Source organism: Callorhinus ursinus, unplaced genomic scaffold, assembly GCF_003265705.2.
Source record: "Callorhinus ursinus isolate GAN/ISIS: 27379988/994484 unplaced genomic scaffold, GSC_fseal_2.0 scaffold63, whole genome shotgun sequence".
Lineage (NCBI taxonomy): Eukaryota > Metazoa > Chordata > Mammalia > Carnivora > Otariidae > Callorhinus > Callorhinus ursinus.
The window spans coordinates 3,793,133-3,819,664 of record NW_027397125.1 but is presented as its reverse complement, the minus strand read 5'-3'; the positions used below and the strand labels follow the sequence as shown (position 1 = coordinate 3,819,664).

The window sequence follows — 26,532 nt, the reverse complement described above, 5'->3', positions numbered from 1 at the left end:
AAAATACTGCCTAATTAGTGTGGTTGGTAAATTTTTGGTACTTTAATTTTCTCTGTTATTGTAAACCATGCATAAAATGCTTGCCTATTGAGAAGTGCAGAATTGTCAGAGCTTAAACAGCTGACATCTGCTTACTCTCTTAAAAAAAAAAAAAAGAATAACAAGCCATTTCAGCCTAATCTACCTCAAATGTGTTCATGTAAATGGAGGTCCATCTATTGACCTGTATTCTTTTCAGCTCAGGATTGGTCCACATGGTTTATGAAACCAGAAAGGCTGATTTGAAATGCAGATGTCGAGACAGTGAAGTACACCCTCCCCTTTTTTCTTTGCTGTATCTGTCAGGGTGAAAAATGGCTTGCACAAGGGTCAGTCACCCATACTCACTTAATTACTTTTCTTGGACCCACAGAACTGTCACAAGCTGTGGTGGATGCGGGAGCTGTTCCTCTTTTAGTACTCTGTATCCAGGAGCCAGAAATTGCTTTGAAAAGGATTGCTGCTTCGGCCCTCAGTGATATTTCAAAGCATTCTCCGGAGTTAGCACAGACGGTAGTGGACGCAGGAGCTATTGCTCACTTAGCCCAGATGATCCTGAACCCTGATTCTAAATTAAAGGTATTTAAAAATAAAGTTAAAAAACAAACAAATCAGCCTTCTGATTACCTAAGAAAATAGAAATGTGGGTAGATTAATATTACACATTTAGAAATAATTAGAAAATTTATCATTTAAAACAGAGAGGGTATGTTATGTGTTTGGTCTTTTAATATGTGAATCTTATGCTGTAAAGATCGGACAGTGGACGGACCTATCTGGTTAAAATATGTCCAATGCTGAAAACTGGGAGTAGCATCGGTATTAACATTACTCATCAAAATAAGGAATTACATAATACTGAATCTCAGGGTTGGAAAGGATCTAAAGGTCTTCTAGCCCACCACTGTTTTATGTAAGTTTCTTATGAAAATTGCCATATTTATCTTAGTCTTTTTATAGCTTTCTAAACTTTGATTTTCAGTAAATAGTTAATTATACTTTGCCATTCTAGTAGTTACATTCTATAAGATTCTAAAATTGTTAATGTTAACTAAGTAATGGAAAGTTCTTTGAAATGTTATCAGCATGATGCCAAAAGTAAGATGTTACTTCTGCTTGATCATTTTTGTACTACATGTATTATAAATTAACCATGTAAGTATTAATTAAGAATACTATTCATCCAAAGGTCATATTCTTCGATCATCTGCATAGATAAGGAATTTAAAGAGTCCACAGAAGAATGAAGGCATTTAATTTGGGAATTAGGGAATTTAAGAAATTGTCTAGGTATAAGACTAGGAATTGATAGTCTCAAGGGTCCTAAATCTAAGGTTCTGTTAGAAAAGTAATTGTTTTTTCCTTTTTATAAAGGAATTTGAGTGTGTATAAAGCTGTTTAAATCAGAACTCTGCAGCAAGCTCTGTGTCATGTTTGGTTTTATTTTGGTTTTTGCTTAACAGCGTCAGGTCCTTTCAGCTCTTAGTCAGATTGCAAAACATTCTGTGGATCTGGCAGAAATGGTGGTGGAAGCAGAGATTTTTCCAGTTGTACTCACCTGCCTGAAGGACAAAGACGAATACGTGAAGAAAAATGCTTCTACTTTAATTAGAGAGATTGCAAAACATACACCTGAGGTAAAAAAAAAAAAAAAATTAAGGTTTTAAAATACAGTAATATATAGTTAGTTTTAGTATTTAAACAAAACATCAACTTGTTTACAGGGCACAAATGCTGTGCCACATGATCTGATTAGCTCAGGGCTTCTCATCCTCAGCACTATGGACATTTTGGACTAGGTAATTGTTTGTCGTGGGGGGCTGTCCTGTACATGGTAGGGGGGATGTTCAGCAGCATCCCCTGCCCTCTGCCCACTAGATCCCAGTAGCACCCCAACCCCATCCTGATAAAAAAAGTCTCCATATATGGCCAGATGTTTCCCAGGGGATACAAGTGCCCCTAGTTGAGAACCGCTGGGTTATATCAATGGAATTTGAGTCTAAAATCTCAGTTTTTAATAATTTCCTGCTTTCCATTTCTAGATGGTGGGGGGGCGTGGACTTTTGTCATCCTTGTCATTCTAGGTTAGCTGGGAGTAGTGAGAGACAGCATGCCTCCAGGTCTGAGGAGACCACCAGGCCCACAGTCTGGGACAACCTCTGTACTGCTTGAGTTCTCAGATGCTGAAGGAGTAGAGAGGAAGCAAATCTGGGTGGATTCTGAAGTTGTATCTTTTTCTGTGTATATTTTGACTAATCAATTTCATTTCATGAAACTTTAAAGTCCTCGTTCTTTATGTCACCTAACATCTTCATTTGGTTGAGATTTTTCAAGAGTGAAGTGCAATCAGCTAGTAGTCATTGCTAGCAAAGGGGGGATAATTCAGCTAGAATAGTTCAAGGCTGACACTGTCTTTTAGCATTCAGTGATTGATGTGCTTCACACTCACACATTGTGATTGGGGGTTTCAGTAGTTAGCTAGTTATGAACTAGCCCTAGGCTTAGTGTCTAGGTGAGGAATTTTGACATCTATTGCAATAAGGATAAAAGTTGTGCTTTTGATGCATGAAAAACTGAACCACAGAGTGGCTCCTCACAATGAGTATGTCTGCACATTTGAAATAGCAGGATTATTCTACTTATATATTCCTTAATGAATCCAACAGTCTCACTAAATGGTATTTCAGATTTCACCAGATGGTTTTTAGGTCCTAAATAAAAAAATTGGGCAAGACTAAAGTTAAGATTTAAAGATAATCTCATGCTTCCTGGTCACGATGCTCTGACTCTCCTCTCCTCCTAGCTTTCGCAGTTGATCGTTAACGCCGGAGGAGTGGCTGCCGTGATTGATTGTATCGGGTCCTGCAAAGGAAACATAAGACTGCCTGGCATCATGATGCTTGGTTATGTAGCGGCTCATTCTGAGAACCTGGCAATGGCAGTGATCATTTCCAAGGTCTGTGCTTGTTTCGTTTCCTCTAGTTATTGCAGTGAGATGTGCTAACCCAGAACCACACGTGAATGCCCTCCCACAGAGAATAAAATAGAACTGACCGGGGTGAAAGAATTCCCTCAGAAAATCTTCAGCTTTTTTTCAAGGCTTATTAGTAAGTTTCCCAAAGCAATGCTTGAAGTAAGATTTACTTTGCAGAAGTTTAAAGTTTTAGCCAGTGTTTAGTATCGAGAAACTATCAACACTTCCGAGTTTTAGTATTATCTGTACTTAAATATTAAGTATCTATCTCAAAGGATTGACTACATATTTACAGACATATAAAGCAAACTTTGATTAAAAACAACTGTTTTAGGGGCGCCTGGGTGGCTTAGTTCGTTGAGCATCTGTCTCTTGGTTTCGGTTTAGGTCATGATCTCGGGGTCCTGGGATCGAGCCCCACGTCGGCTCTATGCTCAGTGGGTAGTCAGTCTGCTTAGGGATGCTCTCTCTCGCCCTCTGCCACTTACCCACCCCCCAACCCCTGCTTGCGCATGCTCTCTCTCTCAAATAAATAAATATTTTTAAAAAATACAGCTGTTATAAATGACATGCCTGGTATTCATTTTCATTATTCTCTGAGGTCTATACATTACCCCCTTTCCTGTCATTTGGGTAAAAGATGACAGGGCTAGGACATCCCTTCTTTATCTACCTTCTCTCTGTTAGCTTTCATGAACTGATTTCTCTTCTTAGATGGAGGCAATTCAGAGCACACATCAGATAGTAATGTTTTTGTTTCCTTGCTCTAGGGATTTGGCCTTATCTCAGGTAGGTATTAACCCAGCATGGAGTGTAGCCTTGGCACATAGTAGGTGCTCAATAATATTTGTTGAATGAATAAATATTGATTTCCCAAAGAATACTTCAAAGGCTGTATGCTTACAGTGTCTCTGGCAACCCTCTAGGGTGTGGGTTTCTTATCAGCATGGAAAACCTGCTGCTGTGTGCTAAACAGAAGTGCGGGGGTGGGGGGGTGTTTTCTTCTTCTTTTATCTCTTGCTAATCCTCAGAATAAAGAGGAACCTCAGATCTTTATTTTCTACCAATTCCTTGATAATTCTTTGCTTCACTCCCATTTTATCCTGCGCTTTTCCTTTAGTTCTTCTATTACCAAAGACTATGAGAGTGACTAGAGCGGTAGTGCTTTCTGAAGGGTCGCCATGGGGATGTTATTGGGATTTTTGATTTGCAGTTCTTTTGTGCATAGTCAGAAAGCTTACACATAGGAAGAAGGATGAAAGAAGCAATTACTTTTGCTTCCTGTATTTCTTCCCCCAACTAACCAGGAGGCACTTCCCTCCTTTGGTCTAGGGTTGCCGCTGGCCTCTCCTACCTAGTTTGCCTTTCAGTTAGTGAAGATGGGGGTGGTGGCGGCAGCAGTTCGAGGCACGCGAATGGGCTGCATGACTCTTTCCTTGCCCTATGGGGCACTGTAAGGACCAGTAACAACAACTCCCATTTACATCACACTTTATAATTCTCAAAGCACATTCATGTTCCTTAATCATTTGATAGTCATAACATTGGAGGCCCATAAGTCAGAATTTGGGGGATGGGGATAAAGGTGTCTTCTCTTCCTCTGCTTCATTCATGATATATCCCAGAAGTATGGGGTTTCTGGAAGTTGCCTCATTCTGAAGACAGATCTGACCTTTTTTGTATTGGCAGACACACATTTTTAGTTGTAAGAAAGAAGCCAATGAAGAGATACGGCAGATTTCTTCGGGAAATTAGTCTTACTAATAACTGAATTTTAAGGTGGACAAAAAGAAAATATATATGATCATTTGGCCTTTGCTATGGTAGCCTGACCTTGTGATAATGGCTTTTGTGATACTAAATTTAAGGTGATAATTATTATAGTCTCAAATTCACTAGAAAATGATGCCTATATAGAATCTGGAATTATAATTTGATTTGGTTATTTGAGTCTTCCTTGGGAATATAACCCTTTAGTTAATTCTGTTCTGATTATTGAGATAAAATTGAAGCCTGTGTAAAATATAAGTACATGATACCTATGTAACAAAAGTAATCATTCTATTTTGACATTTAGTCATGTTAAAATGGGCAAAATTATCATTTAAAACTCAGCCAAAAGAAATGAAAATTATTTACTATTTCAGGAAAGTTTTTAGTGAATCTATTTCATCTAAAAGTTACTTAAATAGGATTCTTGCTCATTCATTTGATTTTGGATCTATAGTGGTTATTTTGTTCTCAGATCTATTATACTTGGTGAAAGGCATTTTTTTTTTAAAGGATTCTAACTTTTTAAATAAAGGACAATGAAAGGTTTTAAAATCCTGAACACTTTTATTTTGTCACAGTGGAATCTGGTTTTGCCTATAACGTACTAGTCTGGGGCATCTGTTGTTTAGTTAAATGCCTCTCTATTTGGGGAGTAAATGCTAGCAGAGATATTCTTAGTTTAGTTGGATTGTTACAGATAATTAAGGTAAATTAGTTCTAGTCATTTTATTGACTTGAAAAATGACAGCCCCTGTGATGTGCTCATTTACTGAACCATTTAGGAAAAAAAGGATCAAGGCCAAAATGATTTCTTCTAATGTTTGAGAGACATGGAAGACTCTTTAATCCTGCTCTAGATTCATAACACTTGCGCTTTTGATCAACCCTGCAGGGTGTGCCCCAGTTGTCAGTCTGCTTGTCAGAAGAACCAGAAGATCATATTAAGGCTGCTGCTGCTTGGGCCTTAGGACAGATCGGGAGACACACTCCAGAGCACGCCCGGGCTGTTGCAGTCACAAACACCTTGCCGGTTCTGCTTTCATTGTACATGTCAACAGAAAGTTCCGAGGATCTTCAAGTAAAAGTAAGTGCTTAATTTTTAACAGTTGTATGAAGATTTGTTAGATTTGACTCATTCTGAAAAATATGTAATTTTAAATGTTTTAATTATCATTATGGATAATATTGATTTTATTAGTCGAGAAATAGAAATTTATCAGAAGAACTGAGGTGGCTTTTCTTTGAAAATGGGTTACCCTTATCTCTAACAGTGCTGTAGTTTAAAGGAAGTTCTCTATAGGTGCAAAGTGGTTTGTAAAATGAATGTCTGGTTTTTGCATTCTACGTTCATGTTGACTTTTCTTATGGAATAGGAATTGAATAATAGGATTTTGAAGGTGGAATTAGAACTTTAGTCCAGTTAATATTAAAAAATTGAGTCCAAAAGAATTTAAGGTGCTTTCGAAAGACATAATGCAGCTTGTCAGAGGGTATTCCTGAAGCTATGATTTACCTCTCCTAACTCTGCTTGATCTTTTAATTATATGTTTTATGTTTGTTCCTTACAAGAAAAATGTCCATAAATTCACTAAGTTAAACATTTTAAAATCATGTGTTTTTTAAAAAGCAAGGTTTCTTAAAAAAATATTAACTTCTAGAATGATTCACAAAACATACACTTAATTAGGATGGGTTGTTTAATAATTTTAGAATTTCAAAGAAGGAAAAAAATGTTTCCCAGCATAACTCCCTTAAGAAAACATGTACCTTTTTTGAAAGCAGTTTTCAGAATTGACTTAGACTGAGGAAAGTACACAGAAAAGATAATAATAATTCAAAATAAAATTAACACGAATAAGTTAAACGACATTTAAATTTAGTTAAAACAATAAATTAACAAATAGGAAAGCACATTTCCTGAAGCAACTTTAGATGGTATAGTAAGGCAGGAAGTTTACTTGAACTATATAGCTGAGGGACTCTGAAAGTATATAGTGCGTCATTTATTGGATTTATAAATCTTATAAAGGTGACTTTACGTTTATTTGGTTATGCTTATGTGTTGTTTTTCTACACATTCATTAAGGGAATTTCTAACATTAACATTTTTTTCAATTTTTATAAGACTTTCTAGATCAAAGCAATGACTTAATAGATTTGGGGCTCCCCTTACATTTCTCCACAGTGTTGAGTATATTCCTTTGCAATGCTTGGTAGAGAGGACGATTGACAATATGCTAAGGCCTTTCCCTGTTTAACAATTCTGTGATTCTTTGGCTTTCTGGTGAGAAACCACAATTACATTTCCAGTTTTGAGTTGTCCAAGTACAGCTGATTTACATATGTATAATTTTAGCTTATGCATGTAGTTCACTCTTTGCCTCATATTTCTTTAGCCCATTATCATGCTTGCCTTTTTGTGCTCCCTCTTCCCTCTCATTCCCACCCCCGACCTCCTCCTCCTCCTCACTCCTCCTCCCTCCTCTCGCTCGTGGTCCAATGACTATGGTCTCCTCTGCAGGGTCTCTGCAGTATAAGCTGTGCCAAAATATAATAGTAATCATGTTCAACTTCTAGATCATCATGAGGTAAATTACTAATAGTCTTTATCACGTTCAGATTCCTGCATGTAACAACTTTTATTTTCCTTTAAGTTTTGGAAATAAAGGAATATATCAGCTACAGCATGAATAATAGTGGAATCAATAGTAATTGTAGTTTGAGAAACCCTTGCAAATAGTGTCTTAGGTAGCACTAAATACTTTTTATATACTACTAAGTTTATGTAACTTGGTTTTTAATGAATTATTATGCTGTTTTGTTGTATAAATATCACTAGAGTAAAATAAGTTTGAAAACTTCACCTTTTGAAGTAAGATCATTTTTATTGTAAGTTTAACAGAAGTAGTTTTATTAAAACATTCAGGTTCACTAATAGAAGTTAAGGTTCCTTCTGCCTGTATTTGATAGAATATTTACTTTCAGGATATACAATGGGTATTAAATTAAAAAGTGGGATCTTTATTAATCGTTATTCTGTCAGCAGTCCTTCCAAGGCTTTAAGTCCATCCAAATATTTTCTTATTGTAGGGACTTATTATTTTTGCTTCTGCAAGCTTTCTTGGATTCTAACATTGGTTGTTTTAAAGGCTTTCGAATGAAAGTCCAAGTCTGTTTGATTTGACATTATCTCAGTAGGGAAAAATGTATCCAAGAGCTTTAGGAACTGTCTAATGGTATTTCTCATTTGTTACTCTGTGGCAGCTTTCAAATTAAAGGCCATGTTCAAGTTCATTTTGTCCCAAAGGCATGTCAGCTTCTGTAAGCATTCTCTAATTGGTTCTGATCCAGGAGAACCAATGAGCAGTCCCTTGGAATTGCTCACATGTTTTCACATAGCTTTATATCTGCCTGCACCTTATTAAAAATCGGAAAAAAATCCATCTTTTATCTAATAAGCTCACCTATATATATTTTGAAAATGTTCACACAGTTGCATTTTCATATGTTTTGATTTAGAGGCATCATATTGAAACGGTCCATCTTAGTTTGGCATTTGAGTTAAGTTCATTCTATTACCTTAGTTATGAAAGTATTTCTGAGATTATTTGATTTAATTATTGTGTTCTTGTCATCATGGTTGTTTCCCTTCATTTTTTAACAGCTTTATTGAAATATAGTTCATATGCCATACAGCTCGCCCGTTTAAAGTCTATAGTTCAGTGGTTTTAGTATATTCACAGATGCAACCGTCACCATAATCTAATTTTAGAATCTTTTCATTCCCCCGTGAGCAGTCACGCCATACCCTCCCTGCCTAGCCCCAGGCAGCCATTAATTTACCTTCTGTCATTGGAGATTTGCCTCTTCTGGACATTTCATTTAAATGGAATCATACGTTATAAGTGGTCTTTTGTGCCTGGCTTCTTTTCATTTAGCGTAAGTTTCAAGGTTCATCCATGTTGTAGCATGTATCAATATTTTCTTCCTTTTTATTCTCAAATAATATTCCATTGTATCACTATACTACATTTTGTTTACTCATTCACCAGTTGATGGACATTTGGGCTGTTTCTACTATTTTTATTATGATAAATAATGCTGCTATGAACATATTTGTACAGGTTTTTGTGTGGATGTATGTTTTCATTTCTCTTGGGTACAAACCTAGGAGAATTGCTAGATCAAACAATAACTCTTTTTAATATTTTGAGGAACCACCAAACTTTTCCAATACGGCTGTACCATTTTATATTCCATTAGCAATGCATGAGGGTTCCAATGTTTCCACCTTCTTGTTGACACTTGTTATTACCTTTATTTATTTATTTTTATTGTAGCCATTCTAGTAGGTGTGAATTGGCATCTTAATGTGGTTTTGATTTGCATTTCCCTGATGGTTAATGATGCTGAAAAATCTTTTCATGTGCTTATTGGCCATTTGTATATCTTCTTTGGAGAAATGTCTAATCAGACCCTTTGCTCATTTTTAATTTGGGCTATTATATTTTTATTAATGAGTTATAAGTGTTCTTTATATATTTTGAATACAAATCCTCATCAGATGTATGATTTACAAGTATTTTCTTCCATTCTGTGGGTTATCATCACTTTATTAATGGTATTATTTGCAGCAAAAGTCTTTAAAATTTTAAAGGTTCAATTTATTTATTTTTTCTTTTGTTGCTTATACTTTTGGAGCCTTATCTAAAAAGACTTCGCCTAACCCAAGGTCATGAAGATTTATTCTTATGTTCCCCCTTCCTTTTATTTATTTTTAATTTTAATTTTTTGGGGGGAGGGGCAGAGGGAGAGGAAGAGGAAGAGAGAGATAATCTTGGGTTCCATGCCCATCACAGAGCCCCACGCAGGGCTCAATCTCACAACCCTGAGATCATGACTGGAGCCAAAATCAATAGTCAGACACTTAACCGATTGAGCTATCTAGGCGCCGCCCCCCTTCCTTTTAATAAGTATAACTCTTTGGGCCAGAATGCTTTCAGAACAAAATTTACTTTTGAATAAGAAACATTATTTATTTTAGGCAATTTTCATTAAAGATCATCCATTAAGGAAAGCAACAATGAATAATTTTTGTTATTTCTTTCGTTTTCTGTGAAAAACAATTGAAATGGTATCAAATATTTGCATAGTATTGACAATTTTAGTTTGTTAATTACTCCTCTTAAGTATGTTGTTAAGAGATTAAAAAACAGTGTTGCTAGTTACTGTGGTTTTTACAATAGCTTTTATCATTGTGGACAGAGTCAGTTTTTAGAAATGACAGAAAAATGAATGAATGTAGAACTGTACATGCTATGCTACTTTATAGGAAAACCAGGCTCAAACCCAAGTTGCCCTCAATAGACAGCTCATGACTCCTTCTCCAACATCATCATCTATTATACATGTCTAAGGATAAACACAAGCTACTAAATGCTGTGACAATTAGAAAAATTCATAATCTGTTATTATTTCAAAGTAAAATATTACTTGATTTACTGAAATAGGAGAATAAAAGGGTGTGTTTACTCCATATAAATTCTGTCTAATTCACAGTATGAAGTTGTAAGAATGATTTTATTTTGCTCAGTGCCATAAATAACCAAACACAAGGCACATTTTCTAAAGGCTAATAAATTTTAAACCCAACATACGACATGATCTTGTTTGTGAAAATTCTAAGGAATACAGACACACACACATACAAAAATGCTAGAACTACTAAGAGTTAAAGATCACCATATATGACCAATATATAAAAATCTATCATATTTTCATAGGCTGGTAATGAACAATTCAAACATGTGGGGCACCTGGCTGGCTTAGTTGGTGGAGCATGCAACCCTTGATCTCAGGGTTCTGAGTTCCAGCCCCATGTTGGGTGTAGAGGTTATAAATAAGTAAACTTTAAAAAAAAATATGAAATTAAGACAAGAGTTTCATTCACAATAGCATCAAAAAGAATACTTAGGAATAAATTTAATAAGAGAAGTATAGATTTGTACACTGAAAACTACAAAACATTGCTGAAAAAAGTTAAAGAAGGTCTGAATAAATGGAGGGACACACCATGTTCATAGACTGGAAGATTTAATATTATTAAGATAGCAATGCTTCTTCCCAGATTGATCTATATATTCAATACAATCTCTATCATAATCCCAACCGGCTTCCCTCTCCCACCCCAAACTTGAGAAGCTGATCCTAAAATTCATATAGAAATGCCAAGGACCCAGACTAGCCAAAACAATCTTGTAAAAGGACTTATACTGCCCAATTTTAAAACTTACTACAAAGCTGCAGCTATATCAAGATAGTGTGGTGCTTGCATAAAGATATATATATCAATGTAATTGAATTTTGAAAATCTGAAATAGACCCTTTTCTGATTTTTCACAAAGGTTCCAAGGCAACTTAATGTGAAAAGGATAGTCTTTTCAGCAAATGGCACTGAGACAATTACTGTATTCTCCAACAAAAATATTAATTTGGACCCTTGTCTTAGACCATACACCAGAAGTAGCTAAAAGTGGATCATAGATCTAAATATAAGGGTTAAGACTATAAAACTCTTAGAAGAAAGTAGAGAAGTCTTTGAAACTTTGGATTAGGCATTAATTTCTTAGAAATGACACCGAAAGCTCAAGTGATAAATGAAAACATTCCTAAGTTGGGTTTCATCAAATTTAAAACCTGGTATGCTTTAAAAGATACCATTAAGAAAACCAAAAGACAAGCCACAGATTTGAAAAAATTATTTGCAAATAATATATTCAAGAAAGGCTTGTATTCAAAATATATAAAGAGCTCCTACAACTCAATAATATGAAGACAAATAACCCAATTAAACAATGGGCAAAAGATTTGAATAAGCATTTCACCAACAAATGATCCATCAGTACATGAAAAAATGTTCAACATCATTAGTCACTAGAGAAATGCAAATCAAAACCATAATGAGCTACTACTACATCACACCCACAAGAATGGCTACAATTAATAAGACAGATAATAACAAGTGTTGATTATCATATGGAGAATCATGAACCTTCTTACCTTACTGGTCGAAATGTAAAATGTTACAGTCACGTTGAAAAACAGTTTGGCAGTTTCTCAAAATAGTAGACATAAATTTACCATCATCACCCAACAGCTTCACTCCTAGGTATCTTCCCAAGAGAAATGAAAACAGGGGCGCCTGGGTGGCTCAGTCGTTAAGCGGCTGCCTTCAGCTCCGGTCATGATCACAGGGTCCTGGGATCGAGCCCCACATTGGGCCCCCTGCTCCACGGGAAGCCTGCTTCTCCCTCTCCCACTCCCCCTGCTTGCGTTCCCTCTCTAGCTGTGTCTCTCTCTGTCAAATAAATAAATAAAATCTTTAAAAAAAAAAAAAAGAAATGAAAACATTTGTCTACACAAAGACTTGTATATGAATCTCCATAGCAGCATTATTCATAATTACCCAAAGTGGAAACAACAACCCAAATGTCTATCAGCTGGTAAATGGATAAACAATATGTGATAAATCTGTATAATACTATTTGACAATGAAAGGAATGAAGCACTGATACATGCTATAACATGGAGGAACCCCCAAAACATTATACTTAGTGAAAGAAGCCAGACTCAAAAGTTCACATATTAAATGATCCCACCTACATGAATTGTCCACAAAAGCAAAATTTATAGAGACAGAAAATAGGCTGGCAATTGCCCAGGGCTGGTGGGGGAGTGACTACAAATGGAATGAGGTTCCTTCTTGGAATGATGAAGATGTTCTAGAATTAGGTTGTGGTGATGGTTGCCTAACTCTGTAAATTTACTAAAAATCCATTGAATTGTGCATTTAAAATGAGTGACCTTATGGTATGTAAATTATATCTCAATAAGGTTGTTAAAAAATCTTAAGCCCAGAAATTGACAAGTAAATAAAATCTTAACTAATATACTAATATTTCTTTCATGTTGGGAAATACAGCTGATTATTAATCATGACATGCATTCCTATCTAGAAGTACATGTAGTCATAAATCAAGTATATTTCTTGACAAAGGATAGTAAACCTCACTGAATTTGTAGGATTTTAGACCCTTTTTAGAGTTCTTAATTAATAACTTGACAGTACATCACCATGGCACAGTGGATGTGATCTGTGCTATGCAATTAGTAGACCTTATTACCAAGAGCAGTTAAGTTAAATTTGCTGACCTGCTAAGGTCACCATGATCCTAAGATGGCTCACAAAGATATAACTAGGTATGTTGGGCATTGAGAGTTTAATTCCAATTTAGGTTATGCTATTGTGGAAGAAAGTTGGGTGGCATTTCTTACATTCCTTATTTTGTTTCATTTAGTTTATGAAACAACATTTGAGGACAAATGTGTCAAGAGATAAGAGGTTACACAGGACTGCTTAGCCTGGGCCTCTGGGAAACCATGAAATTAACAGAGCCTTTACTGATAGCATAAATGTGATGAAAGTTTTTCCTGAATCCATTTGCCAGTTGTAAAATTCGTGATGTGAAAATCAAAATGCTCCTTGGGAAAAACAAAACAAAACATCAAAATGCTCCTTGACATTTCAAAAGGACTAGACCAGGTTGGCTAAGGCCTGAGAGAGAATCAAAGAATCTGAGAGATCAGAGGAAAGGATACACCGATGCATAAAACCACATACAAGCAAGTGTGGAATTCCAGTGGAAAACAGCTGTAGACAAACCCAACTGCGAAGCCTTCCAAAGTGAAGAGGGCAGGCTTGAAGACAAGGAAACAGAGTCACAACGAGCTGTGTCCTGAGAGCTGGCCGCAGTGACGGCTACAGTCACATCAGGACCCTTCTTGGTCACGCCCGGTGTCACTGTGAAGTACAGAGTGCTGGGGAGAATGGGGAAGGTGCCTGCTGTTTTGCTTGTGGGTGATAGGCTCCCTGCTGCTGAGGGGAGCTTTCCTTTGCAGCCAAGGAGATCCTCTCTGTTTTGCTTTGCCTGTGAATGGGGCAGTTTCTCCCCACGAGCTACAGCCGCATGTCTGCAAATGTTCACTGAATCACGCGCACAGTAGAATCCTCCTATGTACTATAGGCCACGAAACCTTTAGAGAACACAGAGTGGTTGATAATGACTTTGTACAATAAACTATTTGCTATTTGTTGACTGGGAGCAGTAGGACGTGTGGGTTATCTCACAGTTTGTACATTTGTACCAATAAAATAGAAGACGTATTCAGTTACAGTCTATAGCTTTATGCTTTTTAGTTTTACTTTCCTCACGGGTGATTTTAGGACATCAGTGATACACTGTACGTTCTAAAATTTAACATGAAGACAACGGGCAGGGTATTCTATGGTAAAACCAATGCCAGATAAGAAGTCTCTCTGACAGCTCTCTTCAACAATGAAATAACTGCAGGTTAGACCTGGAAGTTCATTTCATTTTCAAATTCTAGGAACATGAGGCATGAATTTTGGTCAAGCTTTGATTACTACTTTGGTCTATATTTTGCTTTGTATTTCAATAGAGTAAAAAAGCCATAAAGAGTATCCTACAAAAATGCACCTATTTACCAGCCCTTGAGCCATTTCTGTATGATGCACCTCCCAATATTCTGAAGCACGTGGTTGGACAGTTCAGTAAGGTAAGAAATGCTCTCTTTTCTGGAAGTAGGGGAAGAAAATTTAAATGATTTGTTAACTTTTTTCTGTTGGGTCAATGTCTTCTGAAAGATGGGTGCAGGCATTTACTTCTTAGCTCTCACTGACTGTAGTGACGGGAAGGGTAACATAGGTTAATAAAATTAACATAAATTAATAAAATTCACATATAAATGATTCACACTTCCTTCTTCCTCACATTTTCTTTACAGCCTCTGTACTGTCTTTCTCAGTGTTCTTGGGGGGTAAATAGTATGCCAACATATGAACACCTCATAATACAGACAATTTATATTCATAAGTAATTTAGTAATTATCCTGGTGTCTGTTAGTCTCACTCACCTGGGAACACTGCAAAGATCTTATAAAGAAAAATATAAAGGTCTCTGAGCCATTTATGACAGAGTCCATGCACTTTTGGAGATGCTCTCAGACACTCATTTGGAGTTTATTGACTTATTTTATGAACAGTTTTAACAAATATAGCCATCATATTTCTTAGATCATTGCAGATTAAAAGTAGTAAGGTAGAAAGGTCAAGCTGCTGGACGTGCACTTAGCCAGCAGGACCCACTATTGATAGCAAAGGCTGAGAAAGAACAACTGTTTCCCCATAGCCATTGATGGCCAGGGGGGCAACCCTAAATATAAAGAACTAATTACATTGTGCTCAGGAGATTTGATTTAAGAAAATGGGGTCTTTGGAAGTAGCATCCCATAGTGTGAGCTCAGGCTCTGGAATTAGCATGCCTGGATCTCCTATTTACCAGCTGTAATATCTTTAGCAAAGTCTTGATGTTTCTAAACCTTAGTATGATTACCCATAAAATAGGGGTAATAAGAGTTCCTATTTTATAAGGTGACTGTAAAGATTAAATGAGATATTATATGTAAAGGGTTTAGCTTAATCCCAGGCACATATTAAGCATTCAAACCCCCTCTCCCCACTGAAAAACCCAAAATGTTGTTTTTAAGAAATAAAACATAGAAGTGGTAAGGTTAATTTTTAAAAATTAATAAAAATGGGGAGGGCAAATTCATGCGAATAGTTAGGTATAATGCTATATAAAGGAGGTATTACTATTTGTATACTGTATTTCTATAAACAATGAACAAAAACTACATATTGTTACAACCTTTAAACGAGGCCCCGCAGCTAATAGGTCTAGTTTCAGGTACTCATCTGAAAGATAATACTATCTACTAACAGCCTTCTGTTCTCTGTCTTCCATGATCTCCAATAGGCTGACCCTCAAGCACCATAGTCACTGGATAGCAGAAGGTTTTACATTGCTGAGGCTGCCTCAGGATATAGTTCTAGGTATCAAACACTTAGATTCTGTCTTCCCCTTCTAGGAAAATAAACAAACCTTTTTTTTCCCCCCTTTGGGTACTAGGTAAGAAACTGAGCAGTCAATTTGATCAACTAAAAGGGGGAGGGAGTAAGTTGATGAGTGGCTCATCTAAGTGTCATCAGCTCTTGAAAATGAGTAGCTGACATTATTTCTGAAAGTTTTAATTTATGGTCTAATCTTTTAGGCTACTGAGGGAGATATTCTAGTTTATTGAACCTACTGTGAAAATGAACACTAACCTGAACTGAGTTCAAAATAAGTCACTAGAGTAAACCAGTGGGATTTGTGGACGTTAGGCAGCCTAGATAAAATACAGTACCACATATGATACACTCTTACAAATGTGCCTTGTGAATATTTGCTTCAGGCAGAATTTTGTGTTTTCTTAATCTAAGGATACCAGGACACTAGGAAGAGATGAGAAAGCTAGGCAAAAGGTAAAAAGACATTAGTTTAATGTGGCTGGGGTCAGAGATAGGAGGTAATGAAAACTCTCCAGGCCAAACAATATATTTAGAACAAATATATCTATAGGCTTATTTCACTTTTTAGAAATACATACTAGTGTCATCTTTTTTTTTTTTTTAGAGCGAGAACACAGGCGTGAGTGTGAGCTTAGGGGGGGTGAGGAGGGGCAGAGGGAGAGAGAGAATCTTAGCCAGTCTTCACGCTGAGAATGGAGCCCTATGCAGGGCTTGATCTCACAACCCTGAGATCATGACCTGAGCTGAAATCAAGAGTGGGACACTTAACTGACTGAGCCACCCAGGCGCCCCACTAGTGTCATCTTTTATTGTCCAGTTGATGTGTATTATCAAGATCTTTTTGTAATTTTGAGTATCTGCTAAGTGCCTACACGTACCCAATACTCTGTTAAACATTGGGGGATAGATTTAAAAAAATAAATGAGACAAAGTTCTTCAAGGAATTTTATAATCTAGCTGAGAGACCAGACGAAACAATTCAAAAACACTTCACTGTGCTAGATTTCATGATTTTTTTTTTTTTAATTTAAGAAGGAATAAGTGAATGCTGTCTGAGGTATTCAGAGAGGCCTTCAATGCAGGAAGTACAAGGGAATAAAGCTGGTCTTTGAAGAAAGAGAGGGAATGGAGGGGGAAAGAAAGGGTGTTTCTGTCAGAGAGCATAGTAGCAATGACCAAAGAAGGGAGCAGGGATTCCCATAATGCAAAGCCGCCCCCTCTTCAGGACCTTTCTTGTCTGGTCAGTCATTGTTGTCTTGCCTAATTTATTTCTTCATCTCCACTGGCTCTTTCCCCTCAACACACGAACACCCACTGTCAAATCCAGTGACTTTTGGGCACCTGGGTGGCTCAGATGGTTAAGTGTCTGCCTTCGGCTCGTACTGGGATCAAGTCCCGCAGCGGGCCCCCTGCTCCTTGGGAGACTGCTTCTCCCTCTGCTTCTCTCTCTCTCTCTCTCTCTCTCTCTCCTTCTGTCTCTCATGAATAAATAAATAAAATCTTTAAAAAAAAATCCAGTGACTTTTTAAAGTTCTCATTGGTTGCTTCTTAAAATCTTCTCTTGGATTTGTTGATTCCTTACTTTTCTGATTTGTCTTACCTTTTTAACATCTCCTCAATTTCCTTTCTCTGCTTACTCCTTAGTATGTCCATTCATTTGTTAAACATTTATTGAGCATCTGTTAGGCATCAGGTACTAGAGAAATGAATGAAAAAATGAATGAATGAATATATAATTTCTGTCTTCAATGACATTTATGTGTGACAGACATAGAAGCTGATAGTTAAAATATTATGTGGTAAGTGCACTGACAGTTGTTCAACAGAATGCTATGAGAGAAGAAAAGTTATCTACGTCATCCTGAGATAAGAGGGTAGATAGGAATGTCCCAGAGAAAGTTTCTTAAAGGAGGGGATGCCTGAGCTGAGTCTTAAGAGATGAGTAAGAGCCAAACAAATGTGGGGAGAAGTGTGGAGGGTGGAAGGGCATTCTGGGAAGAGGAAACAGTATCGGCAAAGGCAAGAAATGGCCCAACATGCACCTGTCGAGCTTACTGAATCAAAATTTAGGATAGAGATTGGTAGGGAAGGAAGCTGGAGAGGTATTTAGGACCTGAGTCACAAAAGGCCCTCTGTGCCTGCTGAAGGATCTTGCCTTTAATTTTGTGGGTAGTGGAGAGACCCTGAATGGGTGTAAGCAAAGGAGGGACACTGATTTATCTTACATATATGAGTGGATCCCCATACTTTGCTCATGTTCAAGGCCTTTACTCCAACTCCACAACATAAAAGGCTAATACATATCTACAAACACTACATTTTACCTCTAATCATTAGCAAGTTTAGGCTCGTTCTGTTACAGATATATTGTACATAAATTCTCCTTTACAGTTTCTCAGATAGATTATTTCTTTTCACTAATAATAATCCCACTTGGAAAAGAAAAGCTGATATTTTCATGTACTTGACTTTTCAAGGTACTGCCACATGACAGCAAAGCTCGACGACTTTTTGTAACAAGTGGTGGACTTAAAAAGGTTCAAGAGATAAAAGCAGAGCCTGGCTCTCTCCTTCAAGAATACATCAACAGTATTAACAACTGTTACCCAGAGGAAATAGTAAGGTGGGAAAAATTGACTTTGAGTAGTTCAAAATTATAATGTAGTTTTTCTGTTTTCAAATCTAGATTTTATATCCATTGTGTCAAAATGTGGTCTTGAAATACTACATAAGACCAATGTACACATTTACTTCTCTCATGATCTCTTTTTCCCCTCAAATTTAATAATGTTCTGGGCGCCTGGGTGGCTCAGTTGGTTAAGCGACTGCCTTCGGCTCAGGTCATGATCCTGGAGTCCCGGGATCGAGTCCCGCATCGGGCTTCCTGCTCAGCAGGGAGTCTGCTTCTCCCTCTGACCCTCCCCCCTCTCATGTGCTCTCTCTCTCTCTCTCTCTCTCTCTCATTCTCGCTCTCTCAAATAAATAAATAAAATCTTTAAAAAAAAAAAAATTTAATAATGTTCTGATTGACACACACCTCTCCAAATCAAACTGGAATGTCATTTGAGACATATCTATACTAATCCAACACATGCTTTACCAAAGAGTACCTGCATACAGAGCGCAAGTTAAGTTAGCAATCTTTAATGTGACCCTGATTTAGAAGGGGCCTGTAGATCCTGATTTTCATAGTTCCCTGCATATTATTTTTCTGCCTTAAGCTCACATTTATATCAACAGGAGTATTACAAATAGAAAAGAGATGTTGAGTGGCAAAAAGAAAGTTACTATCTATATTTGAAAAAAACGTTTGTGATATGCAGGTGCCTCATAGTAATGTAGTAGGAAGTTCTTTTCAAGATTAATTTTTTTAATAAGGTTGATTTACAGAGCATTAAACTTAAGCCTCAGTCCTTGTAAGTCTAAAGAAGAACTATACCACTAAACCCAAAATAAACAAAAGCAAAGTTACCAAGAAAAGATAGAATGATTTAAACAACTGAATCTTGAAAAACACCAGTAAAACATTCAGAATTAAAGGCCATATTTATCCGTATTTGTCCAATCCTACATTCATTTATTTTCCCTAGTTAATGTTAGAGAATGTATATTACAATGTTTAAACCTTATGTTATAATTTATATATGTTATATAAATGCTTCTTCCTATTTAATATCAGTGGTTTTTAATGTATATGGTAAGACTCATTGTAAAATCACAAAACTAATTTTCTGTTCATATATATTCTTCCAGCAAATTCTTTCTAGAGGTAGAGTTCATATACTTTTGTGAGGTTCATGAGTACTGCTTGACCAAAAGAGTTCCAATGAGTTAGTTTTAAGAATATTAATATATAAAAATATATCTAAGGAGTATATCATAAATGTATATCTACTACATATAATATACAGATAAAATAATATACAAAAAAGCTTATGTAAAATATGTGTAAAACCACTAAATGAAAAAAAAATGAAAATCTTTTATCAGGAAAAGAAAATAAAGTTAATTTGCATACATTCATCCCTTCAGGGAGAATGCTATTTTATGTAAGTTTAGAATGGCTTTCAATGGGGGCGCCTGGGTGGCTCAGTCATTAAGTGGCTGCCTTCAGCTCAGGTCATGATCCCAGGGTCCTGGGATCGAGCCCCGCATTGGGCTCCCTGCTCCACGGGAAGCCTGCTTCTCCTCCTCCCACTCCCCCTGCTTGTGTTCCCTCTCTAGCTGTGTCTCTCTGTCAAATAAATAAAATCTTTAAAAAGTAAATAAATAAAATGGCTTTCAATATAATTTTCTAACATAAACAAAATTATAGGAAAAAAACTAAAAAAGCTAAAGGGCTCAAAATGGAATGACCTATTAGAATTAACCAGCAGTAATGTACTTTCTTGAACAGAAGTCTTCTTTCTACTCCTTTCTAGAATTATTTTACAGAGCACTAGGGGAAAATGAAAACTCTGTCATATTATAATTTAATCTGGTGCTTTGTCAAAATACCTTTGTATAATTTTAACCTCACATTCTGTGATCTGGGATTACATTTTTTTTATTTTATTATGTTATGTTAATCACCATACATTACATCATTAGTTTTTGATGTAGTGTTCCATGATTCATTGTTTGCGTATAACCCCAGTGCTCCACACAGTACGTGCCCTCTTTAATACCCATCACCAGGCTAACCCATCCCCCCACCCCCCTCCCCTCTAGAACCCTCAGTTTGTTTCTCAGAGTCCATAGTCTCTCGTGGTTCGTCTCCCCCTCTGATTCCCCACCTTCATTTTTCTCTTCCTACTATCTTCTTCTATTTTTTAACATATAATGTATTATTTATTTCAGAGGTACAGGTCTGTGATTCATCAGTCTTACACAATTCACAGTGCTCACCATAGCACATACCCTCCCCAATGTCTATCACCCAGCCACCCCATCCCTCCCACCCCCCACCACTCCAGCAACCCTCAGTTTGTTTCCTGAGATTAAGAATTCCCTCATATCAGTGAGATCATATGATACATGTCTTTCTCTGACTGACTTATTTCGCTCAGCATAACACCCTCCAGTTCTATCCACGTCATTGCAAAGGGCAAAATTCCATTCCTTTTGACGGCTGCATAATATTCCATTATATATATATACCACCTCTTTTTTATCCATTCGTCTGTTGATGGACATCTTGGCTCTTTCCATAGTTTGGCTATTATGGACATTGCTGCTATAAACATCGGGGTGCATGTACCCCTTTGGATGCCTACATTTGTATCTTTGGGGTAAATACCCAGTAGTGCAATTGCTGGGTCGTATGGTAGCTCTATTTTCAACTTTCTGAGGAAACTCCATACTGTTTTCCAGAGTGGCTGCACCAGCTTGCATTCCCACCAACAGTGTAGGAGGGTTCCCCTTTCTCCGCATCCCCACCAACATCTGTCGTTTCCTGACTTGTTAATTTTAGCCATTCTCACGGGTGTGAGGTGGTATCTCATTGAGGTTTTGATTTGGATTTCCCTGATGCTGAGCGATGTTGAGCACTTTTTCATGTGTCTGTTGGCCATTTGGATGTCTTCTTTGGAAAAATGTCTGTGCATGTCTTCTGCCCATTTCTTGATTGGATTATTTGTTCTTTGGGTGTTGAGTTTGATAAGTTCTTTATAGATTTTGGATACTAGCCCTTTATCTGATATGTCATTTGCAAATATCTTCTCCCATTCTGTCGGTTGTCTTTTGGTTTTGTAGACTGTTTCTTTTGCTGTGCAAAAGCTTTTTATCTTGATGAAGTCCCAGTAGTTCATTTTTGCCCTTGCTTCCCTTGCCTTTGGCGATGTTTCTAGGAAGATGTTGCTGCGGCTGAGGTCGAAGAGGTTGCTGCCTGTGTTCTCCTCTAGGGTTTTGATGGACTCCTGTCTCACATTTAGGTCTTTCAACCATTTGGAGTCTATTTTTGTGTGTGGTTTAAGGAAATGGCCCAGTTTCATTCTTCTGCATGGGGCTGTCCAATTTTCCCAACACCATTTGTTGAAGAGACTGTCTTTTTTACATTGGACATTCTTTCCTGCTTTGTTGAGGATGAGTTGACCATAGAATTGAGGGTCCATTTCTGGGCTCTCTCTTCTGTTCCATTGATCTATGTGTCTGTTTTTGTGCCAGTACCGTACTGTCTTGATGATGATAGCTTTTAATAGAGCTGGAAGTCTGGAATTGTGATGTCGCCAGCTTTGCTTTGCTTTTTCAAGATTCCTCTGGCTATTCGGGGTCTTTTCTGGTTCCATACAAATTTTAGGATTATTTGTTCCATTTCTTTGAAAAAAGTGGATGGTATTTTGATAGGGATTGTATTAAATGTGTAGATTGCTCTAGGTAGCATTGACATCTTCATAATATCTGTTCTTCCAATCCATGAGCATGGAACATTTTTCCACTTCTTTGTGTCTTCCTTAATTTCTTTCATGAGTATTTTATAGTTTTCTGAGTACAGAATCTTTGCCTCTTTGGTTAGATTTATTCCTAGGTATCTTATTGTTTTGGGTGCAGTTGTAAATGGGATCGACTCCTTGATTTGTCTTTCTTCTGTCTTGTTGTTGGTGTATAGGAATGCCACTGGTTTGTGTGCATTGATTTTATATCCTGCCACTTTACTGAATTCCTCTATGAGTTCTAGCAGTTTTGGGGTGGAGCCTTTTGGGTTTTCCTCATAAAGTATCATATGTTTGACTTCATTTTAAAAACTGGCTAATTATCTTGAAGAATTCTGATTAGCTGACTTTTCGTGGTTCTTATGTTTTTAAAACATTAGGTTCTATAGAACTTAGAGGTGTTTTGTAGAAATCTTTGAAACATTGTCTATGAAAATGGACAAATATAAGCTCAAAATGGTTTTATTTTTGTAATCATATGATTCTCAAGAATCACTTGGTGACTTTTAGAACTAATTATTCTTTATAAGACAGATTATCAATGGATACATTCTTTCAGCTGTTATTAGCCTAAACATTTATTTCATATTGCCTTGCAGTTTTAGTAATCTTTAAAGATCTCTAATAAAGGTGGCTGGTGTGATGAGCAGAAAGGGGCTCAGGCCTAGATGTTAGAAGGCTTGAGTTCTAATCTTGACCCATTCCACAGCCAGGAATATTTCTGGAACTCCTCTGTCTTCTGGATCTCTGCCTAGACTAGACTATATTGTAATCAATATAAAAAATTATTAATGAGTTATTTCATTTTTTATGCTAAGTTTTTGAAATCTGGTAGGTATTTTATCACCTCCAGTTCATCTCAATTCAGATGCTGAATTTTATTAGAAATACCTATCTGTATTTGGAGTATATAAAGTTTACAGTTGAAAAGATAGATTCACAAGTTGTTTCAAAGACACCTAAAAGTTTCACCTAGGGGCACCTGGGTGGCTCAGTGGGTTAAGCGCCCGACTCTTGATTTTGACTCAGGTCATAATCTCAAGGTCGTCAGATCGAGCGCCACGTAGGCTGGGTGTGGGCCTGCTTAAAATTCTCTCTCTCCCTCTTCCTCTGCCCCTCCCCGCCACTCATGCACACCCTCTCAATCTCTTGAAAAAAGTTTCACCTAAAATATCTGAACTGAATATCAGTTTTACATTTTTATGACAATTAAATAAAAAAATTCAGTTCTTTAGTCACACTAGCCATATTTCTAATGCTCAATAGTCACATGTAGCTAGGGGCTACCACATGAAATAGCACAATTTTTTAAGTTTTGGTTTTTCTAAATCTACTTCTTACCATTTATATAAAAGGTACCTATCTTGTATCTGACCCATTTATCAGGTCTAGGAAGGTGAGGCCTGTTTTAAAATTTGTGGCTAACTCATTGAGAGAAACAGTTGTGACTTCCTCAGTGTAAGAGTACTTCAGAGAGACCCACTGTTGAAGGACAGTTTTTTGAAGGGTAGGATGCCTTTAGACGAGAAACATTCTTTAGGGTAAATCTTGTATGTGTCTGTTTAACTATGACTGCCTATAAATACTCTATTTATAAATACTCTATTTACTCTAACAGAAAATACTGTTGTTTTGTTCACCTCCACTTGACAAATTGTGGGAAAAATTAGTATACAAGTTGTGAGTTTTTAAGTCAAGCATCTGAGGATAGGTAAAGATAACTAACAAGGACAAAGCAAATCTTAAACATTAGATTTTATCTGGAGAGAATACCTTAGGAAGTTTAATTATTTTGAGTGTTTTGGAAAATTTTAAATTACACTTAGACTTTTTGTTTATTATATTCTAGAATGCCTGACAAATTTTATTTGACATACTTTTATGTGCATATAAATTCTTTCCATAGATATGAAGCATTCCATAATACATTGATCAATATATTTAATACTTTTATACTATCTATTTTATAAAACATTCAATTTATAAATATAAATTTTTAGTACTATAGATGCCCCAAATCAATGAAAATGACTAATTTCCTAAGTTTGTATGATGGGATATTTGTAAACCATTTATTAAGTAGTTCTTTAATGTGAATTATACTCCCAGAAATTTTTGTTTTTATTGGTGACCAGATCTGATTAAGACATACAGTGAGAATAATCTGTAAGGCAATCAGAATGCAGTCATTGATTAGTAATGTCTACTTTATGAAAAAAACAATTAGCTATGATCACTAAAGCAACACCAGTCATTTAACATAATAAAAATAGTCTCTGTAATAAAACACTAGCCCTGGATCCAAGTATCTTGCTTTGAAAATACCCCTTCTGTGCCACTGCATTAATAGCCTTTCAATGTTTTGCTATTTATGTAGCACAGTCTTGTGAGTTGGTGTTCTCTTCCTTGATAGTCTCTAACCCTATGCACAAAGCATTACTGGAGCATAAGTATTCCGAGTATATCTGAGGTTTCACTGATAGAATTAATTTAGATAAATATCTTATATTGCATCTTTTGTGCCTGCTGTGCTGAACCTTTTCATAAGTATCTAATAGAAAATTTTCTTTTTCAGGTATTATTCCCCTGGATATTCAGATACACTTCTGCAGAGAGTGGACAGCTATCAACCACTTACTCACTAAGCAAAGTTCTGTTTTCATACTCTAATTCACAATGGAGTATTTATGAATGACAGTTGTTAAAGCTCTTTCTAAATATTTGAACTAAGTGCATTCTAGATTTATTCAGTGTGAAATACCTCTGGATAATATTTTCTAAATTTATGTAATACTTTGAAAAATTAGTGGTCTGAATAGATGAACTACTGGTCATTTGCATAGGATTTGCTCTAAGGGTAAATTTTTCGAAGATACTAAAAGGTCTTAAGGCATTTGTTATTTTTCTTTTAAACCCCTCTCCACAGCCCCCAAACACTTACACCCCCAACTACATATAGATGAAAGATGGTGTTGAAAACTTCTAGTTACTTTGGCCAATTCCTCCTAGACACAGGCAAGGAAAACTGGCCTTGCAAATTCCTCAGCAGGACATAGACGGGAAACAGCCAGAAGAGAAAACTAATGACAGAAGTATGGGGCACTTGGAAGAGACTCTGATGTTCTTTGCATCAGTGCATTATCCAAACACAGGGAATCTATGGATAACCTGTCAGGTTCTCCTAATAACTTAGGAAGCTCTCCTCTTCATGGCAAATTTTCTAAGCTCTTTTCTCACCTCCCTGAAACTCTTCCTTACCTTTCATGGGGCTGGAGAAGGAGGGAGTCAATATTAAGCATTATTCCACTACAGACATGCTTCCCATTTCATTGAAAAGTTTCTGAGTCTAGCCCTGCTCATGAAAAAACAAGTACGCAGGCAAATAAAAGGGGTCCTCAGTATACCCTGTCCTCGCTTCACTTCCCCAAGTTTTAAAAGCCACATTTTCAGGGATTTAAGAAATAATTTAAAAAGAATACCACCAGACTTAGACTTTGCATGCATTTTCACTTAGAGAGCTGAAAGGAGGTGAGAGGGAGTTTCAAAACAATTTTTAAATAAAAACAACATTAGAATCTCCTTTGCCTTTTTTTCTTGTGGTGTACTTCTGACCTTGGGGATTACATGATTAGGTTTAAAAGTCCTGGCTAGTTGGTGTGTGTGTGTGTGTGTGTGTGTGTGTGTGTGTGTGTGTGTGTCTGTCTTTTGATCTAGAAGGACATTCCTTACAATGATCTTCCCTAGATATCTCACTTAGCTTAAAAAACAGCACTTTATTTTTACAACTTCAGGAATAGGATACTTGAATCTTATTGGTTGAAACTTATTCATACAGTTTGCTTGTTATGAAAACAGGTGCATATCAGTGGTGCTGAAGAGAGATGTTGAAAATTTAGGTTCTAAACATATCTGTTACAGAGTAAGGAGTGATAATATTCGTTCAGCTTACTCTTAAGATGCTTATGAATTAACCTCCAATGATACAGGTAACAGTTTTGTAAACTGTTCCATTCTGTGCAAACTGACATATGAACGAAGGGGAATCTTGACAGTCAATAACAGATCACACATTTTGACCGGCAGTTGCGCACATCCTTTTAGGTAAGTGGAGTTGATACCAAATGATTATGATAAAGAAAAGCTACATTGCCTGCCCTCATGGAGTTTTCTAATAGAAACACTTTGCCCAGACCCAGGGAATAAAATAGGCACAAGATACTGAACACAAAACAGGCATATTTCATGTAAAAGCAAATGACAGTCTCATATTTACAAGAGGTTGTCCTGTTTTTCTTTTCAAGTTTTTAATTCTAGTTGCTTTTGACCTGTTTTTCTAATCTTTTCC

General features: G+C 36.6%; 1 protein-coding gene and 1 long non-coding RNA gene across 4 annotated transcripts in view; one reads left to right on the top strand and one right to left on the bottom strand.

Moving 5' to 3' along the window:
* Nucleotides 1-25,766, top strand: part of SPAG6 (sperm associated antigen 6) — a 62,057-nt gene extending 36,291 nt beyond the window's left edge. Inside the window, exons 5-11 of one of the 2 annotated variants that reach the window (XM_025891903.2) lie at nt 413-618; nt 1,503-1,676; nt 2,843-2,995; nt 5,679-5,870; nt 14,306-14,422; nt 18,255-18,400; nt 24,763-25,766. In XM_025891903.2, the coding sequence (XP_025747688.1) occupies nt 413-618; nt 1,503-1,676; nt 2,843-2,995; nt 5,679-5,870; nt 14,306-14,422; nt 18,255-18,400; nt 24,763-24,832 (1,058 nt within the window). In that variant the 3' untranslated portion in view covers nt 24,833-25,766. The remainder of the gene's footprint in view (nt 1-412; nt 619-1,502; nt 1,677-2,842; nt 2,996-5,678; nt 5,871-14,305; nt 14,423-18,254; nt 18,401-24,762) is intronic. The other variant, XM_025891970.2, reaches the window with a different exon arrangement.
* Nucleotides 1-26,532, bottom strand: part of LOC141371257 (uncharacterized) — a 47,476-nt gene that overhangs the window by 2,990 nt on the left and 17,954 nt on the right. For both annotated transcript variants that reach the window (XR_012376065.1, XR_012376064.1), the window contains 3 exons: nt 17,378-17,473; nt 1,598-1,671; nt 388-607 (listed from right to left, as the gene is read on the bottom strand). This is a non-coding gene — a long non-coding RNA (uncharacterized lncRNA). The remainder of the gene's footprint in view (nt 1-387; nt 608-1,597; nt 1,672-17,377; nt 17,474-26,532) is intronic.